General features: G+C 40.1%; 1 protein-coding gene across 3 annotated transcripts in view; it reads left to right on the top strand.

Annotated features, from left to right (window-relative positions):
- Positions 1-1182: 1182 nt before the first annotated feature.
- Positions 1183-25872, top strand: part of SMG1 (SMG1 nonsense mediated mRNA decay associated PI3K related kinase) — a 97657-nt gene continuing 72967 nt past the window's right edge. For 2 of the 3 annotated variants that reach the window (XR_009522140.1, XM_060031819.1), the window contains exon 1: positions 1183-1599. Coding sequence is in view for 2 of the 3 variants with exons in the window: in XM_060031819.1 (XP_059887802.1) it covers positions 1511-1599 (89 nt within the window). In the remaining variant the exon portion in view is untranslated. Of the gene's footprint in view, positions 1600-22911; positions 22971-25872 lie in introns of all 3 variants that reach the window. The other variant, XM_060031820.1, reaches the window with a different exon arrangement.

Raw genomic sequence — 25872 nt, 5'->3', positions numbered from 1 at the left:
GTTCAGAGGAGTTTCTTTTTTCCTGAATGGGTGGAGGGGAGAGGGGAGAAAAGTGCTTTTGAAAATCTAACTTTCTATCCTCTAGAACTGGCAGGATCATACCTTTATGAGGGGTTGCTGTGCACAAGAAAGGAGCCCAGGGTTGAAGCGGGATGAGTGTGTAACACCTCATAATCTCAAGTACTTTTGGTAACCATTTTAAATCACACAAGCAACATATAAAGACTTTCTTCTTGCAACATAAAATAGGTTAAGACCCTCTGTGCAGACAAGGGTAAGATCCTTTTTACTATCCTCCCCAAAGGTAACTCCTGTTACCTGTTCGATGTGCATCTTGCTGACCTTTTCTCAATGTATATGGATGGCATTCACATCATGTATCAGATGCTTTAGTGAAGTCTTTCTGGCGGACTGTCGCTGTGGGGGAGAGAGTGCTCAGGTTTGCCCCCCAGCCCCCCGACTCTTTTTGGAGGGGAAGGTGGGCAAGTGTAACGGTGAGAGGATTTCAGAGCATATTTCACATTGCAGGGAATCGGGTCTGGTGCTTGAGAGTACTCCGCTTTCTCGATTTAATTTAGTTTTTTGCAATGTGAAGAAATGGTCGAGGTGTCAGGACTCCATGGGCATTTCAGGCGTTGGCTGGGTAAATAGATACCCACCCTCTCTCTTTTTTTTTTAATTTCCACTTTTTACCGTAGAAGGTGAGGAACGTGGAGGCACGTGAACCCTAAAGGCACGCCTCCGTGTGTGTGTGTGTGTGTGTGTGTGTGTGTGTGTGCGCGCGCGCCCCCCCCCCCCAGCAAGGGCACCCCAGGTTCTTAATTGGATGCTTGTTTACACCTTACTGCCCGGCCCTCAAGGGGTCAGGTGTTTTCCCGGGCTTATGTGGGAGGGTGTGCGTGTGGGAGTGGTGGCGGAGATTCCCCTCTCCCGTGATCCCCTGCGGCGGGGCCAGACCTCGGCGAGGTCCGCGGATAGTGCAGAATACCGCAGGGCGCGGGAGGATCGTCCGCTCGCTGAGCCCGGCCCCGCCCCCGCCCCAGGCCCCGCCCTTCCGATTCGGCCCCGCCCCTCTCCCTGGCCCGGCGGGCACCGGCCCCGCCCCTCACTCCCAGCATGCCGTGCGGCAGCGGCGGCGCGGCGGGCGGAGTCGGGAGGTGGGGTAGCCGTGGCTGTGTGAGCTTGAGGATCCGCGGCCACCGCCTCCTCCTCGCTGTTCTCCTCCTCCTGCGCCCCGGCGTCGCGGGCCGCGTACGGCCCTGTAAGAGACGTCGCCTCCCCTTCCTCCGCCTCCCTCTCACCGCGCCGCTCCCGCCTCCCAGTCCTGCGCTGCGGGCTCAGGCGGAACCCGGAACGGCCGTCCGCCTCCTCCGCCCTCCGCCGCCTCCTCCTCCTGCTCGGCTTCCTCCTCTGACCCGGGCCGGAGCGGAGTGTCGGCGGCGGCCGGTTCGGGCGGCGACTCGCGCTTCTTCGGGCGGCGGCGCTTGGCCATGTCGTGTCGGGGAAGGTAATGAGCCGCAGAGCCCCGGGGTCTCGGCTGAGCAGCGGCGGCGGCGGCGGCACCAAGTACCCGCGGAGCTGGAATGACTGGCAACCCAGGTGGGTGAGCCGGCGCCCAGCTCGCCGACCCGACCCCGGGCCCCGCCTCGGGCGGGCCGAGGCCTAGGACCGCCGGGGTGGGAGGCGCGGCCTAGGCTCTCCACCCTCCTCCCCCCACCCCATCCCCCGCCCCGGGGAACCAGGCGCGGCTTCCTGGGTCCCCTCCCGCCCCGGCCGGGGGAGGAAGGCCGCTGGGAGGCGAGGCCTAAATGCCTCCCCTCTCCCTGCATTTCAACTCGGGGGCTGGAGCCAAGAGCCAGGGCGCCGGGAGAAGGCACTGGCCTAGGAGTTGGGTGAAGGAAGGGGGACCTGGCGGTGGGGGCACTTTTTACTTGCCACCTTGCCCTCAAGTTGGGATATGAGTTGGGGGATCCTGAGAGTACGGGACCCTCTCTGTTACCCATTAACTTCCCTGATCTTTAACCCTTTGAGTCCCCACGTGAAAGATTTCCTTAACTGGGATCCCTTCTGTGACCCCCACGTGTTAATATTAAAAAAACAAAACAAAACCCAGCACTCCAAGGCATTACTCTGACAACAGCGTAGTTGTGGAGCATGAGACTAGATTGTGACTGTGTTAATGGGGCCGACCGACCCTGGTACTAGGAAATGAAGTTTTCCCCAAGTGCAGGGGCAGTTACTCTGGCGGAGAGCAATTCATACCCGGACACTTGTACGGACAGTTGCTTAGAGGAGTAGAGAATTTGATTTGATTTCAGACAGGTTTGGGGCCTAGTTGGAAATGAGTATATGAGGAGGATCGAGTTTTGTTCCCGCCCCCCCCCCACCACTTTTTGGCCACCCCGGGCCGATTGCAGGATCTCAGTTGCCCAACCAGGGATGGAACCTGGGCCTCGGTAGTGGAAGCACGGAATCCTAACCACTAGGCCACCAGGAAACTCCCTGCGGAGCATCGACTTCTTAAAAAAAATTAATTTTCGTGTCTTTCTGATTAATCATGGGGCAGTTGTACCTAATTTAGGACTAATTTATTCTTATCTCTCTTACTGAATAAGTGCTTGTAATACTCAAGACTATCTTGGAACTTAGCCCAGCGCCTAGAAGAACTTCCTAAACGTATATAATATTTTGGGGTTAGTTGATTCATGGAGCTCTCATACTTTGAAGCACACTTGCCATATGATTGTCCAGGAACTGGCCAAATAAATGTTAGACAAACACACGTTGTTGGGATGACTTTTGCTTCTTGATGGTTTCATGTAATTCCAGCAGTGTTTGGAAATAATTTGGTAAGATGTTCGAAGGTAACACTTTAATACTTGATAGAAAAATCAAAGTACTCTTTTGGCTACTGAGTGGTACACATCTCATTCTGTTTAATATGCCTTCCCAAATCCTGTGTCTGTTGAGATCGGGTGTATATAACTAGGTGACTTTAAAAGTTAATGCCTGAGCCTAGAATTGAGATAAGTAGTTAAAAAAAAATGTTTTGAAAGCATAGTTTTACTTGTTCTTTACCACTTAGGGTTTATGCCTGCTTTACATAAAATCAGTTAACTAGTTTTGGTATTTTTATCTGTAATTGACATTCTTTTGTATGTTCATTGAAATGTGTGAAATTTGATTTTTTTTTTGCATCTAATGAATTAGATGATAAATGAGCTTGAATTTGACATTTGAGAGCTCTTTGACAGTAGATTTTCCATTATTTTTCAGTACTGTGGTCAGCATATGTAAAAGAATGTACACAGTATCCCTTTAGAGGACTAAATAAAGTGCCCTTCACAAATAGTCCTGGAGCTTCTGGAAAAGAATAAGTTGTAGCTTGTGTTTCTAAATAAATGGAGTAGCCCAGTTGCAGCTATGGGTTGAGATCACCTGGCTTAATTTGACAGGTATGAAGCAGAATGGCTTATATAGTTGTGGAATATGTACGTGGGTTATTAGTATTGTCTGTTTTTTTTCAAGTACTTTATTTCTTGGCTGTGTGTGGGGGAGGATGTATGCATTCTTGGAAGCTGTGCTGTTTCACAGTCTCAGAACTTATTGCCTAGGTAGACAGATACTGTGAGATGCCCTTGGTTACATGGAGCAACAGTTGATTAGGATGTTGGAAATACTTGACTTTTTTGTAGAGGAAGGAATAGAAAAGTATGGACAGTACGCCATAGCAAAACTTGATTTCTTTGCACTGTTGCCTAATTGTTTTGTTAAATAGCCAATAAAAAACTTCAGGTGTTTGCCAAGTCATAAATTTTCATGAGTTAAATTTGAGGTGGTTATTCTGTACCCTCTTCACTTTAGAAAGGTGACAGACTCCAGTTAACTGACAGAATGGAGCTCGATTTTTCCCCTTGCTTAAATGGGGGTTTGTTTTTCTAAACATCTTCAAATGCAGGCACATTCCGTATGGTTCATCAGAGTCATTTTGGTTTAAAAAAATTTTTTTTTGCCTTTCTGTACCAGTCCTTGTCTGATTTTTTTGGGTTCTATTTTACTAGATTTAGTCTTTTTGAAAAGTAGGATTTAAAAAAGCAATTTTTGCTTGGTTTCTTTTAGTGTTAGTTTGTCAGTTAGTCTGGAAACCGACTGTTGAGTCAATGATGGCCACACCTGATACTTCACACGTATTGACAGGAAGTGTTCCAGGTGGCTGAATAGACTAGTGTCGTGTGGCAACAGAGCAAGCCCACCTTTGCTAAAAGCATACCTCTAGCAGAAAGCATTTTCTTCATTTTCATTCACTGTACTCTCCATTAACTTTTTTTAAAATAAATTTATTTTATTTATGTATTTTTGGCTGCGTTGGGTCTTCGTTGCTGTGCGCGGGCTTTCTCTAGTTGCAGCGAGCGGGGGCTACTCTTCGTTGCGGTGCTTGGGCTTCTCATTGCAGTGGCTTCTCTTGTTGCACAGCACAGGCTCTAGGCGCGCAGGCTCAGTAGTTGCGGCTCGCGGGCTCCAGAGTGCAGGCTCAGTAGTTGTGGCGCACAGGCTTAGTTGCTCTGCGGTATGTGGGATCTTCGCGGACCAGGGCTTGAACCCATGTCCCCTGCATTGGCAGGCGGATTCTCAACTGCTGCGCCACCAGCGCAGCCCCTCCATTAACATTTAAGAATGATTAGGCAAATGAGTGGTTTTATTACTGGCACTAACCAGTCTCTCCTTTTCTTGACTTTATTTTGGGGAGTAATCTTCTGGGTGCACCAATCAAGATAGAGATCAGAATGATTTGTTTTAAAATTAAGTGTATATGGGACTTCCCTGGTGGTCTAGTGGTTAAGACTCCTGGGCTTCCACTGCAGGGAGCGCGGGTCTGATCCCTGTTTGGCGAACTAAGATCCTGCATGCCAGGCGGTGAAGCAAAAAAAAAAAAAAGTGTGTAATTTGTTATATTGTTCATTTTAATTCTCCAAGATGACAAGACTGATTTGACATTGGAGTCAAATATAGATTAGTTCAACAAGCAAGAGTGAGCGTTGTCAAATGAAAACACATAATTTTACTTCCACACTTGGGCATCTTAAGACTTTATTCGTTTAACAGATATATCTTGGGTATCTTACTGTGCCCAATGTTAAGATCTTTCTACAGTTCTAAAAGGATGAAACTGTATATTAAAGACAGCTTCTATTTTTGGTAAAATGTAGACAGATTGAAGTTCTCACAAGTACAAATACCTTCATTCTCCATTGTCACAGACCAAAAGATGGGGAAGAGGGCTGTGAAGATAGAAAAGCCAAAAACTAGTATGTCTGACATTGTGAGAAGCTGGATTTTTGAAACTAGAGTTGTCTATTCAGCCTTTTATGAGTCTGTACTGTCTGATGTCCATAGGTGCATAATATAGTGAAATACATAAAGGGTGAAATTAAGTGGAGTTACATATTTTATAACTATAAATAGAGCTTTAAACAGAATTTAATGGTTGCCAATTCTGTACCACAGATTTTCATGTACATTAAGGAGTTCCAGATAATTGTGTATGGGTGTTTAATTTGGGGGGAAAGTTTATTTTTTCCATTATAGAATAAAATATATTCCTTATGAAACATATGGCAATTTTATCTTTAAATTGAACCCTTTTCCCCCTTCTGTTGTGGTTCCTTTTTAAGTTGGGAGTATAACTGAAGGGTTTTTTAAATAATAGGAGATTGTGAAATATTCTAATTCAATGAAAATATTCTAATTCAGGAAATAGTGATCCTGTAGGGATTTTTATGACTAATAGAGCTACTGTCTTTAAGGAGATTATCGGTTAGTATGGGGGATAAGAAAGGGCTTTGTAAAAGGTAAAGCAGTATATGGATATTAATTGTGATATAATTCTTGGTAAAATTCTTTTTATATGTGGTTTACAGTTTAAAACTTGGAGAGTCAGAGGAGGGAAAGCTGTATAGTTGAGTAGGGGGCAGTGGGACCATGAAATTGATCTGTTCTATTTTGACAGTAAATTTGGGGGGGGGATCAAAAAATAGAAGAAAGCAGGGAAATGGCAAAATGCAAGTTGTCCTTGGTAAAATGTTACCAGTTTGGTTAGAAGGATGGGGTATTTGTGAGGTGTGATACAAATAAGAGATGAAGCTTAAGAGCTGGAGTGGGGCTGTATTGTAGGTCTTGAATCATACTGGACGTGTTTGGAATGACTTTAGGGAACTACTGAAGTTTTACCAGCATGGAAGTGGCGTAATTGAGGAAGATTAAAATTAGTTGTGTGTGTGTGTGTGTGTGTGTGTGTGTGTGTAACCACAGTAGGAGGCAGTTGGAACAGTCTAGACAAGAGACTGTTGAGGACCTGAATATTGTTTATAATTCATGGTTTAAATTCAGACAAAAGTATTCAGCTCAATATATGGAATTTCCATAAGCAAGAGCCCCTTATTTGTTATCTGGTGTTGATTGAGGGTGATCACTAAAGTGATACTTTATATCTGCTCACACTACAATTCAGGTTAGGACACTTACATTATATAGGATGATCATATACACAAAATGGAGTGTGGTTGATGGTTTTTTTTTTTTTTTTTTTGAACACTGAGTTCTCACAACTTTTAAATTTAGGCTTTCCTGCTTTCACTGCTTGGCACTTGCTTACTTGATTTTCTTTCCCAATCCTAATCACCTAAAATAAATCCCTGAGGCGGCTTTCAGTGGACCTCCCTTTATAGATTCACACAAGCTGTCATTTGTTTGGTGTCTCTTCATATTGTTTTCTGCTTACCTGTCTTTGACTATCTTAAAGTTTTCTCAGAATCCATTTTATTTTGGGGACTAGAAAATAAAACACATCCCCTCTTGTTTAGAGGTCTAACAGTGAAGGTTGCAGACATTTTGTGGTTTAATTCCTGTATGAAATACTCCAGCTTATTACTTTTTTTAATGTAGAATATAACCTATTAAATTTTTAGGGAGACATTTGTGTTCTTTTTTTTAAATTGAGGTATAACTGACATACAACATATTAGTTTCAGGTGTATGTATATGTTTTTATTATGTTCTGCTCCATCTTATATTAGTTGACGGTACTTTTTCTCTCTTAGTTGAATTGTTTTTTGAACTTGTTACTTTTTTGAGATAAAATTTATCCATGTATAGGTCTTAAGTTGAGTGATTTTTGACAAATGTATACACCTGTGTAACCATAATCCTGATCAAGATACAGATACACAATGACTTTGCAGTTGGATAACTTCCCTTCCCACTGCACCCACCCACCCCAAAAAAAAAACAAAAACCCTGGCAGAGTGTACATGTGGATCTTACCTTAAAAGTTATTATAGACAGGAAATTTTTGAATATTATCTTATGATTTATTACCAACTTATGGTTTCTGAAGATTGATAACCTCGTCATCTTCAACATAGTTCTGTTATTCCTCTTTTGCTATAAACAAACTTGGGATATCTGAAGATCCTTGTGAAAACAGTTTCAGATGGTGGATCCACTGTTAACCTTTTCAGGCATTTGAGTCCTGGAACACAGAGGAGCTCTCCTAAGTTTGTTGGCTAAATTTATTCCTGTGAACTATACAGGTTCACGGACTTTTCTCTTCCCTCTTGAACCTACCGTTGGTAGCTCTGTTTTTTTGTCCTCTCCCCAACCTAAACATTGCACTTCCCTTAAGATCCTTACCCTACCCTCTGCCCTCTGTGATCTTTCCAAATCTTGGTACAGGTCTACAATGAAAGGGAACTGTGCTTATCACTTCAACCTTTTTTTGTTCTCCCAACTAGTTTGTCCCTGAAGGCTGAGCCTGTCATTTTCTCTACTGTTCTGTGTACTTAGCCTAAAGCACTCCCCAAACTCATTTCTGTCTTAAGGGCCTTTGCAAGTCCTGTTCTTGCTGTGTAGCTACTGCATAGATTGTTCTTCTCAGAGTGCTTGACCTGGGTGTTTTCATGCTATCTCAGCCTAAGTGCACCCCCTCAGTGAGAAGCACCAGGCTTCTCTAATAACACTCACTATCTGAGTTTTTTTGTGTGTGTCTTCCCCAGTAAGACATAACCTTTATGTATGCATGCATTGTATAATGGTTTTACTTCTGTATCCCTTCTTCCCTACCAGTGCGTCAATAAATAGTAAACACTCTAAATTTGAGTGTCCTTTCTCGAGTAAATACATGAAAATGGAATTCTGCAAGTTTGTTTTTGTGTTTAGAGTTAACTGCAGGGCTTAGAACACTGTAACTGTAGGAGGCATTTTGAGAGGAACTGTTCCTTGTACAGCAGCTCGGTTAGCCGGAGGCAGCAACTTAAGTAAGGTGATTGTACAGGTTCAAAGGGACAATGTTCTAGTGGACTGAGGTGACCAGATCAGACTATGGCCATTTAAGATTCATAGGTTTTATCCATCTTGAAGAAATACTCTGCTCACATAAAGTTAATTTATACATTGACAGTTTATCCCATATCTGTTGTATCTATTTGTACATTATTTAAACAGTCTAATCACCAAAAAGTTAAGCACTGGGTGGGTTGAGCCTCTTTTGACATTCCATTAGAAGGCCTGAGGAAACAAACCTCTTGCCAGTTGTATGCCTGCTGATTGGGGAATGACTGAAATCCAAAATTTCCAGAATCAACAGGTTTCTTTCATAGTGAATTACTTCTTTCATATTAATCTTCATACCCTTTGAAAAAAGGAGATTGTATTCCTGTTAGAAATCATTCCTTAGGAAGTTAATGTTGCTATTCATAGCGTGTCTAGGATCTCATGTTTATTATTTAAAAACCTGTTACAGACTTTTTGTGTTTATTACTTAAAAATCTTTTTCAAAAGAGGAGTTTCTGGGGAATTCCCTGGTAGTCCAGTGGTTTGGCGCTTTCACTGCCAGGGCCTGGGTTTGATCCCTGGAGGGGGAACTAAGACCCTACAAACCACACAGCCCCCCCCACCTCCCCCCTCCCCCCAAAAGAGGAATTTCTGGCTTCCCTGGTGGTGCAGTGGGTTAAGAATCCGCCTGCCAATGCAGGGGACACGGGTCTGAGCCCAGTCCCGGAAGATCCCACATGCCGTGGAGCAACTAAGCCCATGTGCCACAACTGCTGAGCCTGCGCTCTAGGGCTCGTGAGCCACAATTACTGAAGCCATGGTGCCTAGAGCCGGTGCACCGCAACAAGAGAAACCACCGCAATGAGAGTCCTGTGTGCTGCAACTAGACAAAAACCCGCGCACAGCAACAACGCCCCAATGCAGCCAGGAATAAATAAAATAAAATAAATAAATTAAAAAAAAAGAGTTTCTGGTATCAGAATTGTAGATTGCTTTTTGGTATGGAACTTACTAAATTCTGCTATTTCTTTGTTTATAAGGAAAGGCACTACTTTTTTCCTTTACCCTTTTTATCATCAATAAAGCACCTCAGCAGTGCTCTTATAGGTCCACAAGAAAATTATTACAAGCTCTGCAGTGGCCTAAGGTAATTATATGTATCTGTGTGCAGATTTTTTAAAAAAATTGTTGAACTTAGTATTTACTAGATTTTTATTTTTGGGGTGGCATCTAATATATTAATACCTTTTCTGCTGATTAGGCAAAAGCCGTCACTAATAAGCATGTCTTGGACTATATAGTGACATGTATTAGTTTTTCCTCTGTATATGACAGCATTGGCAACAATCTTGTTTTTTACTGAAGTTCTTTGAATTAAAATTTTCCCTCTTATTTAAATTTAATTGAAAAATTATCTTTACTGTCTCCTCTTTAGCATTTTCATCTTCTGATTTAAAAAGATGTGTGTATATGGAGTGTGTGTGTCAGTGTGTGTGTTTGAAATTTTAACTTTCATCTTGGAATATTTAGTTCTTTGAAGCAACCTATGACTCTTGCTATCCTGCCTCTTAAGGGTCTCCCTAGTTTATATTCCTAGTAATATGGACCCTGGAATCCTTGTCTGAAATATATCACTTTATTTCCAGTCTCTTTGCTTTGATTCTGACACTGGAAATTCAGACTCATTGCCCTAATGACAGAGTGTATGTTGACTTCCTGCAGTTTGCCAGAAATTAGGCAGAAAAATCTATTAATTTGAGGAAAAATGTCAGACTTTTTGTCTGTTCTCTATAGAATGGGACTCTCTTCTGATTTGATGATTAAAAAGATCCAAAGATGATCACCAGTATCACATAGTATTGTACAGATGAATTAATGCATATTTAATTGGAAAGAAAACACATCCTGGATTTTCTTTCCTAAAAAGATTGATTGTTTTTCTTCCTGTCCTTATATTCTTTTGATAAATTTGAAGAAAAATGAAAATGGTTTTCCAGAAGTAAGACAATGAACCTTGAGATTTAGTGTCTATTCATTAGTCTGGTTTAGAGGAATCTACCCTGAGGTACAGTTTGTATTGTTTTTGAAGGACTTGAGTTAGAATTCTGTTATAAGTGATTAATTGTCATTATTTGAAATATTGATGTAATTTTCATATGTGGTATCTTGTTCCTTTTTTGAAAATACTGAAACTAAAGATGAACTTATGCTTAATAAAAGTGTGTTGGGGGGTGGTAATCAATTGACTGACTATAAGACAAAGTTTTGTAAAAGCAGCCTTTTATTTAATTAAAGTGGCCTATCTTGTATAGTTACTATAATGCTAGTATTCCCTGTGTTTTTATTGTAATCTTATTGAAGATGTGAAAATTACACCACAGTGCTCTTCTCCCTGCTCTTTTAGTCCATTTAAAAATCCACTTGTTGTCTTAGTATAATTACATTGGAGAAGTTAGAAGTAGAACCAGAGTGTTTTAGATTCTTCTCTAAGGTATATTTATTTTTAAGAATGTGTGCATTTTTAGTTTTGATCCTTTACAAATATTTGTCTTAGGAGAGGCTGGGGTCATGAAAATAGCAATGGACTAAGAATGGGAAGACAGAGGTCTTTTGTACTGACGTTACCAGCTGTCCCTCTGAGGAGGGATGCATTCCCTAAGACGCAGGGTTGTGAGGGTTAAAGATAAAGTTTGGGAAATTACTTTCAAAACTGTAAAATGCTATACAAATGATATGTATGTTGTCACATCTGAATCAAATTTGGAATTTTAAAGAACCTCCCTCTTTTATCTCTTCCTCAAAAAGTTAGAATTTACTACACACATGCACCCACGCTCTAGTTCAAATTTCATTTTTCTCTTCTAGAACTCTGAGTACCTAGAATGTGTGTGTGTGTATGTGTGTGTGGTAACTTCTAAAAGTTTCATGAAGGGCATTTATGTCAAGTGTCTTAGAGGATATATGACTGGAAGCTCATATAATTGTTAAATTTCTATTAGGTATGGCATTTGCCATCCTTAGTATAATAGTGGCTTTTCTTTTTACATTTTCTACTTATAGGCTTCTAGAATGAAAATTTCCATTAGGCTATCATCCTGTTTCAAGTTGGCCAATGAGGAATTTGACTGTAGGTCTGCATCATTCTTTATTATTTTTTCTATATATCTTATAATTCACACTTTAAGAACTTGATACCAGTTGAAATTGTGAGACAACAAAAATAATCTAATCTTTCTGACTGCATTTATTGTAGGGCAGGTGCAAATGGAATTAAATAGAGACAGGGTAGGTTAAAAGGTAGCTTGTACCTTGCTTAACTTTCATTATACAGTTGGAATTTAAAAACTGATTCTTATAAGAACATCAGTTGAATGCTGCATTGCGTTTTCTCCCCTACTCTAGTACGTATGTATGTTTGTTTTAAAGGGAGTAGGGAAATCATGGAATCATGGAAAGGATAGCCTCTGGCAATGTAATAGTTTGAAATACATAAAAAAAGAAGAACCACATACATCTTCTAAACAGATAGGAATTAATGAAATTTTGTATCATTACGTAGTGTATATACAGTATTAAGCTTTCATGAGATTTTGGTACTATTTTACATTGTAGCACTATAAATTTACTCAAAATGGGTAAATACTGCCTCCTAAGGAACTTCATATCTAGAAACATTGATTTTTCTCTTTCGTTTTAAAGTTCTTATTTTATACCACTTAAATCGATCTGATACAAGTGTGTTTAGTGTAAAATATAACAAAAGAAAGAGATAGGGTTTGTATAGGCCTTTTGAGTTTGTATAGGCCTTTTGAGTTTAAAGTGGCTTAAGTGATGATTTTGAACTGTTTCATAGCTTTCTCAAACTTATAGCTAAATACTTTAAATACCTCAGTGTATTTCTGGCCACTGCTGAGCACAGTTGGAGTGCTGTTTCTTGGCGCTTGATTGCTGCTTACTAGAATATTTCAATAACTACCCCAAACTGTCTTCATTTAATAAATATTTCTGCAGTTAGAAGAGTAATCTGGTTTTTGTGGAAAATGTCTTCCTTTCCCAACTATTTGATTTAGGAGCCCATGTCTTTTGAGATTTATCTATGAGACATTTTTATTTGTTTATGTTTAAGCAGGGGAGGATATGGCTGTTCAAGATCACCTCTGAAAAAGAGGTTCCAATGCTTAAGTAGGAGGGTTTACCATACATACTTTACCATGATACCACTGATTACAGGTAGTATGTTTCTTTACCAGTTTGGTGTTTAATAGTGTTATTTCCTACCCCAGGATACCTAAGGAGATAGGTCCTAAAGGAGTTACTGGACATGTTGAAAGGAGTCAGAGTCCATTTAAAAATCCATTTGCTGTCTTCATATAATTATGTTGGTAAAGTTAGAAATAGAACCAAGTGTTTTAGATTTCTCTCTAAGGTGTATTTATTTGTTTAAGAGGGTTGGGCTTGGGGGTCATGTGTCTGATTTGAGAATGGCCTAAAGATATTTCTGGTAATGTCTTCCTCTGTTGAGAATCATGTGTGGAATATGAAAATCAGTGTCTTTTCCCTACTTGCCATTATATTTAAGATGTGTTACATGTTAAGGGGTGCATGTTAGAATATTGCTTTTTCGATGCCCACATCCTTGACTCTGCCCAGGATTTGTAGGGTATACCATACCATTGTGGCAGTAGAGCCTAACTTGGTAATAGTTTTCTTTAAAAATACCTGTGTCTAAATTGCCTAGTATTTACTTTTTCTTGATGTGTTACAAGTGATTTTTGGCAACCACATCATTTTTCTTGACCTGTAAAAAAAAAAAAAAAGTGGTAATGATGTTATCTGTTACACAGTACATATTTGTACCACAGTGCTTTTTTGGATTATTTTTAAAGGGAAAATTTAAAATATGTAATTGTTAGAGAATCTCACAAGCATGTTAGTCCCTTGGGTGTATGCTTGAGTCTATTAGTCAGAGGAACTTTATCAGAATAACTCTACAGTCGTTATTTGCCTGTTTTCAGGACTTTTGATTTTTATTTACTTATTTGTTTGTTTTGGCCCCCCCCACCCCAGTTTTCAGGACTTTTTATGTTTTTAAATATTTATTTATTTGGTTGTGGTGGGATCTTCGTTGCAGCGTGTGGAATCTTTTAGATGCGGCTGCAGGATCTTCAGTTGCGGCATGCAAACTCTTAGTTGCGGAATGTGGAATCTAGTTCCCTGACCAGGGATCAAACCCCGGCCCCCTGCATTGGGAGTGCAGAGCTTTAGCCACTGGACCATCAGGGAAGTCCCCAGGACTTTTTAAAAGATGGTCGCACACATTTCTTATATTATAAAACACTCTGCCCTATCCTTGATTAGAGTCCCCCTCTGGTCTCAAGACTTCGTTTTAGGATTTCTTTAGTGTTTAACTCTTAGTGATTCTTAATCTTCTGTGTCCTAAGTGGCTATGTTTGGCATATAACTGGAGAGTCTGCGTGAAGGTGAGGGGGTGGGACATGTTTCTTGGTAGACTTTCAGTCTTTTTGTCCTTCCTCTACTAGGGAGGTCACGCAGTAAGAGATTTCCTTTCAATCTTGGCATTTTCCCAGGCCGAATGGGATGTTTCTAAAGTACTTCCAGGACTTGCTGACAAAAGAGGAAGATAAGGGATGCAAATGGTAGCTGAAGCAGGGTTTTATTTAAGGCTGTAAACTAGCTTGGGTTAAAAATAAAGGTCAGGGCTTCCCTGGTGGCGCAGTGGTTGAGAGTCTGCCTGCCGATGCAGGGGACACGGGTTTGTGCCCCGGTCCCGGGAAGATCCCACATGCCGCGGAGCGGCTGGGCCCGTGAGCCATGGCCGCTGAGCCTGCGTGTCCGTGTCCGAGGCCCGCATTACCACAAAATAAATAAATAAATAAATAAAGGTCAGAAGAAAGTGAGTCCAGTTAACGTGGTGCCTTAGATTCGGAAGCCTTCAGGTGAACAATTATTTAGCATTAACAAAATTGGTTTTTTTTGTTAAATGCTGAAAATTGAATTCACATCTGTATTGGAGATTAAAAGCATACCACCTTTTATCAATATTCTTAATGCCTAGTAAGAAATGAATTTATGCCAGATGAGGTACAGAACCTCATAATACTTAAATACGTGAAATAAATTAGAAGTGGACTGCCTGTCTCTCTCTCAGGCAATGATTTTTCTGATTTTGCCAGCGACAGTGCTTTGACTCTTTAAATTTTTTATGAAAGCTATCAAAATGGGTAGGTAATAAAATATTAGGAATTTACAGGGTGTTTCTTTTTTAAAAAAATAAAGTGCTATAAGGACTTATCTCAGGCATTTCTCAAGCATTGCTGAAGAGTAAAATTACTATCTTGCTAGAAATTTGGAACTTTTTTACTATTAGTCTAGGTAACAGTTGTCTTTTACTGGTTTAAGTGCACTGTTTTCTTTCTTTCTGTACCTTGGCTAGGTTAATCCTTCCCTAGCTTAAAGTTCCAGCTCTCATGCCTGATTAATTCAGACACTGACAGTCTGGTTTCATTGGAGAGCATCCAGTGCTACATTTTTGCTTTTCCATTGAGAATGGCTACAAAATATGGCAGGCAATATAAGACACGAAATATCGAATTATTAAAAATAAATCAATGTTCTTTTACTTTTATACCTTTACTGTAAAGAAACATACTCTTTCCTATATGTCAGATTTATTGAGGTTTAGTTTATATGCTGTAGAGTTCTTTGAGTTTTGAGGAATGCAGATAGTATTGTAACCATGAGCACCACAATCACGCTGTAAATAGTTCCATCATATCTTCCCTTCCCCCACCCCAAGTTTCCTTGCTCCCTTTTGTAGTCAACTTCTCTCAGCCCTTGGTAACTCGTCTTTTTTCCCCTATAATTTTGTCTTTTCAAGAATGTCATAAATAAGGTTTTAAAAAATTGTTGTAAAATACACATAAAATTTACCATTTTACAATTCAGTGGTATTACGTACATTCATAACATGTGCAACCGTGACCACAATCTAGTTCCAGAACTTTTTATCACCCCAAGTGGAAACCCAGTATCAATTAAGCGGTCACTCCCCATTTTCCCCTCTTCCCAGCACCTGGCAACCACAAATCTATTTTCTCTGTGGATTTGCCTATTCTGGATATTTCATATAAATGGAATCATGTAATATGTAACCTTTTGTGTCAGACCTCTTTGACTTAGTATAACATTTTCAAGGCTCATCCGTGTTATAGTAGGTATGGCTGAATAATCATCTGTTGTATACCACATTTTGTTTATTCATGCATCCTTTGATGGGCATTTGAGTTTCTATCTTTTGGCTATTGTGAATAGTATTGTGGTGAACATACACCTAGAAGTTTTTGTTTGAACATTTGTTTTCAGTTCTTTTGGGCATATACCTGGGAGTGGATTTGCTAGATCATGTGGTAATTCTATGTTTAACTTTTTGAGGAACTGCCAAACTGTTTTCTGAAGTCCTTTGTACCATTTTACATTCTTATCAGTGATGTACGAGGGTTCCAATTTCTCCACCTCTCACAACATATTCCATTAAAATTTTTTGGCTATTCTAGTGGGTGTGGTTTCTGTTTGTGGTTTTGATTTGCATTTTCCTATTCACTAATAAAGTTGAGCAACTTTTCATGTGTTAATTGGCCATTTGTGTGTCTTCGGAGAGATGTATCAATTCAGGTCTTTTGCCCATTTTTAAATTGGATTGTCTTTTTGTTGAGTTATAGGAGTTCTTTGTATATTTTGGATACTAGACACTTCTCTTATGAGGTATATGATTTGCAAGTATTTTCTCTGGTTTTATGAGTGGTCTTTTCATTTGATAGTGTCCTTTGCACAAAAATAAATAAGACTTCTAAAATGCATATTAAGTAGAATTTAAAAATTTGGAATCATTTAAATATATTACCGAAGCCATCCCTTTCTATTACTGGCTTCTTTTTTGTGTTCAGAGAAGTTATTATTAAGATCATATGCATAGACCATATTTTAGTTATATAAAGTTTTACCTTAGAAGACAAAATTTTTACTTAAATAATCACAATGGATTTTGATCCAAGGTCATCTTCTACTCAGTTCCCCACCCCTCTCCATGCAGCAACCACTATATTGTTTTCCTTTCCTTATGAAAGGTGTGTGGTATTAGATAATACAGTATCTCTGCCTTCAATACTAGCATCTTTTCAAACTAGTGGGCAAATTGAAGCTAGTATATAACTACTAAAGTGCAAGCTAGTGTGGTTCTCTCTTTGAGTGTTGTAAGAGTTTGAAGAAGGGGCTGAATGATGGGATTTTTATTTTATGTTTTTTCTGAAAGCACAGAACATTTTATACTCCTAATTGGAACTTATACTAACAGTTCTTTTTTTTCTAGATTGTAAATTCTTAGAGGGTTGGAACTATCTTACTTAGTTCGCCTTTTGGAGTCATTACTCCAAGTTAGTGCTCTTGTTGTAGAACATAACCAAGAAAATATTGTTGATTAGGGAGTATGGGTTCTAGGTTGAATGTTGAAGAAAACTTAGTGTTGGGTTAGGTTAGGGGACTGCATTCCAGTGTCAAGAGAAAGGCCTCAATTGTGAGAATAGGCAATCATTTAGTCAACAACTAATTTGTGTGCCATCAAGGCAATGAGGGGTACAATGATAAGCAACGCTAACAGGCTCTTGCCCTTTTGGAATTTACAGTCTCCTGGCAGAACACAGTTAAATAAGCTTCTCAAATGGTGTAAGAGCTAAGGGAACTATTAGGTTCTCTGGAAGCACTTATATAGCAGGGACTCCTAGTCACCCTCAGGGGAATCAGAAACTTTGTGAAGGAAAGCTGAAGCTTGAAGGACATTGAAAAATTAGCTAGGGTTGGCAAGTGCTGAGGACAAGGCTGTTCCAGGCAGACGAGCTGAGCAAGGTGACTGAAAAATTGGGATGGATGGAGCATAGAATGTAAAAGGATTACAAGAGTGTGGAGAGTTAGCTGAAAAGGGAAGTAAGGTACATAAGATGATAAAGGGCAGTGGGAGGACATCAGATTTGTGTTTCATAAGAATTATTTTTGTTGCACTGTGGAGGAGAAGTGGGAGAGAGGTGAGAATTGGAGGTGGGAAACATACTGTGTCTGACTGGCCAAATAGTGCCATTTATTGGAAAATACCTGATGGTGGTACCATTTATTAAAATGGGGGTTCCAGGAAGAAAGGAGCCAGTTGTGTTTGAGGCATTAGAACATTAAGATTGTTTTTTTAAACAGTTGGGTTTATAGGTCTGGACCTCAGAGTGGACATCTATGATGGAGGCCTGGATTTGGGAGTCGATGTCATATAGGTGATAAGTACTGCCATCGGCATGGATTGCGGGAGAGAGTACAAAGTGAGATGCATAGAGGGCCTGTGGTCAAGCTTTGAGAAACTCCAAGATTTAGTATTTGATAGAGGAGGCTGAGCAAGCCTTCAAAGGTTCCTGAAAAAGCAGAACCAGAGAGGCAGCAAGAAATACAGACTATAACATACTATAAGCCAAAGGAAGGGAAGAATCTGGTTACTTTGAATTCTCAGGATCTGAGCCCAAGTTATTGTAAGGATTTTAAAAAGAAGTTTTCATTCAGCCCACCTCATTCCTCTGTAAGGCACCTTTGTGTAGGCCACAGCCTGCTCAACCCTGCTCAGAAGCCCTGTGAAAACCTGCTATGAGAGGATGAGTAAGAAGCAGCCTGGAGTATATCTTGCTTTTATCAACCTGGAGGTCTTAGTTGGTTTTGCCAAAAGTGATAGGGCAGAAGTTGGATTGGTGTAGCTGGAGGAGCTAGTGGAGGTAAAGAAGTGATACAGCGAGTAGAGACAATTCTTAGTGTGACTGCAAAGAGCAAGGGCAGATTGTTTAGTTGGAGGGATGTGGAATTGATGGACTTTTTCTGTTTTTGGGGAGTTTTTTTTTTTTTTTTTTTTTTTGCGCTACGCGGGCCTCTCACTGCCATGGCCTCTCCCGTTGCGGAGCACAGACTCCGGACGTGCAGGCTCAGCGGCCATGGCTCACGGGCCCAGCCAATCCGCGGCTTGTGGGATCTTCCCGGACCAGGGCACGAACCCGGCGTCCCCTGCATTGGCAGGCAGACTCTCAACCACTGTGCCACCAGGGAAGCCCTGGGTGTTTTTTTATTTTTTTTAATATTTTTATTTTTTTTTCGATACGCCGGCCTCTCACTCTTGTGGCCTCTCCTGCTGCGGAGCACAGGCTCCGGACGCACAGGCCCAGTGGCCATGGCTTACGGGCCCAGCCGCTCCGCGGCATGTGGGATCTTCCTGGACCGGGGCACGACCCGTGTCCCCTGCATCGGCAGGCGGACTCTCAACCGCTGCGCCACCAGGGAAGCCCTGGTGGGGTATAGCCCATATTTTTTAAAATATGTTTTTGTATTCTTATATTGGAGATATTAGGAAATTTTACATGTTTAAGGAGAGCATTCAGTTTGGTGGGAAAGGTAGACTCCCTAGGAGAAAGACTATTTGTGAAAAGTTATGAGAAGGTAGACATAGAATCCTAATCAAGGCCTAGAGTTGGGTGCAGGTGTGTTATGGTATCTTTTTTTTCCCCCTTGGTTAAGTAGAAAGAGAGAATTTGTCAGGGATTTAGGAGAGTATTTTGGAATCTGAAGAGAATGGGGAATGTCTGGATAGTGCATGTGGGAGATGAACATTGGAGGACCTGGGGATGTGGTGCTTACTGATGGATGATGGAATTGATAATTGGGTTTATGCAGGGTTGGGATTTTGCCAGATTGGTGTGAGGGAAATGTTAAGGCAGGTTAAGGGAATTGGCAAGAGTTATTGAAATGATAAACCATGAAAAACTGGTTAAAGAAGGAAGTTAAGAAGAAAGAAGGTACTTGGATTGGAAAAAAGTAGAGAGAATCACTGGAATTAAAGTTACTAAAAAAACCTTTAGAGTGGTATTGAGAAAGTGTGAGTAGTAGAGAGTTGTCAAAAGCAAAGCAAGTCATTGGGGGCATTGAGCAAGAAGAACTGAAAAGGGCTTGTGGGATTTTAGAGACAAGTAAGCCACCAGTGGCGGTTGCTACTGGGGCAGGAGCAGTTTCTGTGGAGTGCGGAGGGTGGGACCCTGGTTACAGTGAGTTGGAAAGTGAGAGAAGGCAAGGAAAAGAAATTTTCAAGAGGTTTGGCTGTGAAGAATCTATCTAGACAATTAACTTTAGAAGGAGAAAGAGAATTGAGGTTTTTGTTTTTGTTTTTTTAGAGGAAAGACCTGAATGTGTTTATATGTTGATGTTGTGATGAGCATTGGGAAAGTCAGAGATGCGAGGCATACTCCAGAAGGTAGGGAAATGTACGAATCCAAAGGGTTACTGCAGATAGGAGGTTTAGTTGTTCCATTATGTGAGTGTGATGGGAAGAAATGTTCTGTGTGCAGACATAGGTAAATTTGTAGATTGCTGGAAGGAGGTTGGCAGGCAGTGGTGGAGTGTTGAAGAACTTGAAAGTTAGAACTGAGTTTGAGTTCTTGCTCTGCCTTTAATTAGCTGTGCTGCTTTAGGTAAGTTATGGAATCTTTGTTACCTCATCTGTAAGAAGGTAACTTACCATCTTCAGTAATCACAATAGGATTATGTTGAAGATTAAATGAGGTGATAAATGTATGTAAACTGCTTGGGGAGGTTGCCTACCAGACTTTATTATGAGCTCAGAATTTAGTTCTTACTATTCAGAGTGCTGTAGAAAAACTTGTATTTCTAATATAGCAAGAATCTGTAAGGTTATCAGTGGTAGTGCTGGGGGAAGGAGAAAAGTGCAGAAAGTTTGAAAGCTGTTTTGGAAAGCAGAAAACCCTGGCTAGGGAGTCACGGGCAGCATTGAAGACTCAGTGATAGGGAACTACATGGGAGTGGTGTATTCACCAGCCTTTACACTGAAGACACTTGTGCACATGAAGCAAAGTTTAAAATCTAATGTAGTACCCTCCTAGTTACTTTGTTTGTCCTTTGTGGTTAATATGATTAGAGATCTGTCAATAGAGGCTGTTTGAGATTCCTTGGGAGGAATATAAACTATACTGAAGTTGAATCTTTTCTATGTTTTGCTTAAAGATATTATATAAAAACAATTTACAACCCTTTAAATTTTGGGTTAGAGTATATTCAGTCATATAGGTGCAGAGTTAGAGCATGTCTGTAAGACCACCCTTACTTCTGATAGTTGCAAGTTTGGGGGTCCCCAAGACCATTCCTGGGTTGGATGATTCACCGGAAGGACTTATAGGACTTATTGAAAGCTGTTATACTCATGGTTACAGTTTATTACAGCTATAGGATACAGATTAAAATCAACCAAGGGTAAAGGTGCATAGGGTAGAGTTTACGACAGTTCCAAATGTGGAGCTTCTCCCCGTGGAGTAGTGAGCAGTGTTACTTTCCTGGTATTGATGGGTGATAATACGTATGGAGTATTACCAGCCATGGAAGCCCAGCCCAGCCTTGGTGTCCAGAGTTCTTATTTGGGCTCCATCATTGACTGCCCACATGCACGAACTTAGTTTCCAGCCCTACTAGAGGTTGAGTTGATCCGTGTGACTCAAAGGCCCCACCATGCATAGATCACATTGTTATACTTTCTAGTGTGACCCAAAGTTCCCAGGTGGACAAGGGCACTTTTTTTTAAAAAAAATTATTTATTTATTTTTGGCTCTTTTGGGTCTTCATTGCTGCCTGCGGGCTTTCTCTAGTTGCAGCGAGTAGGGGTTCCTCTTCGTTGGGATGCGCGGGCTTCTCATTGCAGTGGTTTCTCTAGCTGCGGAGCACGGGCTCTAGGCTCATGGGCTTCAGTAGTTGTGGCTTGTGGGCTCTGGAGCGCAGGCTCAGCAGTTGTGGCGCACGGGCTTAGTTGCTCCACAGCATGTGGGATCTTCCCAGACCAGGGCTCGAACCCGTGTCCCCTGCATTGGCAGGCAGATTCTTAACCACTGTGCCACGGGGGAAACCCAAGGGCACTCTTATTAGGCATTATATTCCAGGAGTTTAGAGATTACCTTCCAGAAGCCAAGGGTTAAGTCCAGATCTCTCTTTGGGCAAGGTAAAATTCTTTACAGTTTTACAACAATCGTTAAATATATTTTTATATTTTGAGGCTGCAGAAACTAATTAGTTGATGTTTGATTGATAATTAAAAGTTGGTAATAAAGAACCCATAAATTGTATGGGTTTGGTATCGTAGACACTTAATACTTAAGTAGCTAAGGAAGTTTCATTAAGAAATACTAGCTGTTAATATTTATAGTAAAATTGAGGTAAACTTATAATTTTGGCATGATGGTTCAATTCTGTTATATTAAATTTGAACTTACTGTTTTCTCCTGTGGAAACAGTTTCATATAATGAAGTCCCTGAGCCTCCCAAGTGAATTTTTTAGCCATAGACTCATATTTTAGAGCAATGTCTCTAATGTGAAAGTACACAAGCCTCAGAGTTATGCATAGTTTCACCTTTTCTCTTATACTTTTTTGAAAGTATGTCTGAATCCAGGTGAGTAAGAGATATCACAGAGATAACCTTGAATTTATTTATTTATTTATGTATTTTTGCGGTTCGAGGGCCTCTCCCGTTGCGGAGCACAGGCTCCGGACGCGCAGGCCCAGCGGCCATGGCTCACGGGCCCAGCCCCTCTGCGGCATGTGGGATATTCCCGGACTGGGGCACGAACCCATGTCCCCTGCATCGGCAGGCGGGCTCTCAACCACTGTGCCACCAGGGAAGCCCTTGAATTTATTTTTAAAAAGTAAATCAGTTTTAGTGGTATTAGCTGTTAGTATGAAAAACTCACAGCATATCCTACAACTGCTTTGTGACAGTGATGCTATGCATCTTTGAGTACCATTGCTTTAGAGAATAAATGCATTCCCACCTCATTGGCTTTAGTGCAAATATCATTTCCTAGTTGATATCCATTACAAATTAGATCTCACCATGAGAACGAAATCCCTTAATAAGCCTAGTTAAAAACAACTTGAAGCAATATGATGCTTATTCCGGTGGCACCACTAGGTGTGGTGTTTGCATCAAGTCATTTCCGGGTGCTTTATGGAAATGTTTTCTGATAGGGAATTCCCTGACTTCACATTTCCAGGCTGACTTTTCCCCCTTAAGAACTGGACCACAAGACCACACTTAGCCAGGAGATACTTAACTATCCCCTAACACGTGGTAGGTTGTTGACGTGAGGTCTGAGGGCTTGGGTCATTGAAAATGAATAACCTCTCAGATGTATTACATTTTCTGTATATTGAGAATAGGTGACTAAAATGAGCGGTAACTATATTTGCATGTGATTTGTATGTTATAGTTAACATTTAAATTCTTTTGTACTAAAAATTTTTTTGTTGCCACCTTAAGCCTCTGTTCTCTAAGGCATAGAGTGGCATGTGCCATCTCAGTTTTTGCTTCAACATATGAACCCTAGAGGGCCATAGTGCAATTAAAAGCACCTAACCCATAAATGATATTTGCTTCATGTTTGAACAACAAATGTTTTAACCCACTGTCTTCACTAATATTGTAACTACTGTCTTACAGATTGACTTGATGCAAAAACATCACAAAGGCTCCATATTATACAGTATGCGATTTTTGAGGTATGAGCTTTAGAAACTTACCTCTCATGTGGCATGTACATCAGGCTTTAACTTCAGTTTAATCATTTTGGGGAATTTATGCATTTCTTTTTTTTCCCTCTCTCTCTCCATAATATTTTTAGAGTATTAAAGGGGCTGTGGAGGTATTTTTGGATTCTTGCTAGGATACTTAGTCTTAACAGATACATTTTCTTTTTATCACTAAATTGAGACACTAATTCTGGCAGATGATAGCTTTTTCAGCCCTTATAACTAACTTAACATTTATGCCTGCCTCTTTGAGTTCAAATCTGCATTTTCTATTTTGTGCCTTTGATTGCCTCATTTTAAGTGCTCATTTCCGTTCTTAACAGTTTTCTATTTATTGGACTGGGATGATCTTGTTGGTGCTAACTGCCTGATATTGACTTTTTGAGAACTAAGCTGTCTAGATATTATAAAAATAGAGATTTCATATAAATGCTGAACTATTTTGTGCTTTTGGGTTCAGAATACCTATAACTTGAATTCTGGTTAGAAATATTTTGATCAGTTTGTATTGGAAGAACTTAGCAACCAGGGAGTTTTTAGACAGTTCTGAGACAGTAGTTCTACCCTAGTGAATTTTTTGCTATATTTCTGAAAACCCAAATTCTGAAAAAAAAAAAAAAAAAAAACTTGGTGTTTATTACTAATGAGATTTAAAAACGTGTATTTCTAACAAATTGGGAGGTTGTTCCTGTTTTTTTTCAGTTTAGTTTGAAATCAGTGCTTCCTAGTTAGCAATGGATTTGTTGGTAGCAGTAGATTGCTTAATTTCTTCAGTGAAGAAGTTAAAATCAGCTATTGTATGTTGAGTATAAAAACTTGTTTTGATCATATTCATATGTTTATGAACTATTTATATTTATTTGTTTAGACTGAAAACCTTAAGTATATTTACTATTATGGTCATAATAACTTCAAGTGTACCTTAAAAGCTAAGTATTTCTTAAGAACTTATCTTTCTTAAGCCTCACAATAACATTACATAATAGATAGGTATTATCCCCATTTTATGCAAAAGACAACTGAGGCTTGGAAATTAAGTTCCTTGTGCAGTCACACATACCTTTTCAGTGCTAGAGCTGGGATTTGAGCCCAGATCTTTTTTTAACCCATATTCGCTATTGCCTTGTGTTTACTGGTATGTCACCAGCAAAAGATACAAATATTTAACTCTCAATGGTAAGAGTATATATGTGATGCATAAGCATAATGAAAATTAGAAATTCAGATTATTTAGATATTCATTTAAATATTGATAGACTTAAGTTATCTTGATGTTTTAGAATTATTTTATTCATTCATTTACTAACAGCTTCCTTTTCTAGGTTGTGTTAGATGCTATACGTATAGACAGGTTCAAAATCTGCCAGAAAAGCTCATAAGTCCTCTTTTATTTTTCAGTTCCCTTTTAGAAATTAATGATATGTTATGGTTTATTATAGGTGCTCATTTAGTGTGCTATTTTAGATACATGGGGGTAGATCATTATGTTAGTTTTAAAAAGTTCTCATGCTCCATTTAGTGGTAAAGGTATTTAAATGCTTATACTTAGTATACTTAGAAAATATCCTAATACATTTTTTTTGAAATTCCATAGATTTTATTTTTCATATGTTGGAAGTTCTGAGCTTTGTCAACAAGTGAACTCTGAATGTTTGAAGAAGATACTTCACTATGGAACCTTAGTTATATGCATAGTATGCTAGGGTTATGGATTTTTATCAAGTTTCAGATTGAGAGCCTTCAGGAATAATTTAGATTGGTGCCACATAGGTATCCAAGTTTAATTGAATCTATTTGTCTACATTCTGTATTAACAGTTATTGCAGTAGGTACAGATCAGGGTGTCTGAGCCTATGCACCTTTTCATATTTAGTGTTCTTGGGGGGGCAACGAAAGGATGATAAACTCGAAATGAAATACACAGACACTTTTTTTTACACATAGGGGAGGGCCATGGGGGTTGAGGAATAGCTCAGTTTCTGCTCTTGCCAGTGTCCTTAACTTTTCCAGATAATTATGGGTGCAGCAGGTGTTTTAGTAAGTATCATAAAAGTGATTTTTTTCCAGAAGGTTGTTCCTCTCAGAAGAAATATCAATAGCAGAGGAACTTTTTTCTTGGTATTTTTCATATGCTGCCATAGGGTAGTTAGTGTTTTATTTCTTTCTTTTTTTTTTTTTTTTTTTGCGGTACACGGGCCCCTCACTGTTGTGGCCTCTCCTGTTGCGGAGCACAGGCTCCGGATGCGCAGGCCCAGCGGCCACGGCTCACGGGCCCAGCCGCTTCGCGGCACGCGGGATCCTCCCGAACCGGGGCACGAACCCGTGTCCCCTGCATTGGCAGGCGGACTCCCAACCACTGCGCCACCAGGGAAGCGCATGTTTTTTTATTCTTGATACCTTATGGTTGATGGAAGAATAAGGCTCATGAGAAATTATAAAGTTTAGCTCCCTATTTTACTGATGGGGACATTGAGGCATAGAGATGATCCTTAGATAAGGGTACTAATTTTATCCTGGGGCTGAGCAGCTTGTTAATATCAGGTATCTCGGATTATTCTAGGCGGTACTTGAATTTTAAATAGATTATGGACTGCAACCTTCAGCTTTATTGGATTCCTGACACCTTGCTTTTATTTTCCTCATTTTTAATAATTTTAATAGATATTCTTTATATGAGGAATCTTCAGTGAAGTCCTCAGTATTGCCATACATTAAAACAATCTTTGCAGCTAATGTGTTCTTTCCTAATATCCTATTGAGCTTGCTTTCAAATTTCATTCTATAATTTATTTTCCCACCAAATAGTCAAGTTACAAATTTAGGTGAGAGAGGGAGAGAGCCACATTGCCATGAGGCAGTACTTTAAAAATAA

The sequence above is a fragment of the Delphinus delphis genome, chromosome 15 (genome assembly GCF_949987515.2).
Source record: "Delphinus delphis chromosome 15, mDelDel1.2, whole genome shotgun sequence".
In the NCBI taxonomy this organism is placed as follows: domain Eukaryota; kingdom Metazoa; phylum Chordata; class Mammalia; order Artiodactyla; family Delphinidae; genus Delphinus; species Delphinus delphis.
Note: the sequence above shows the minus strand (reverse complement) of the source record. Positions and strands in the feature narration are given on the sequence as shown.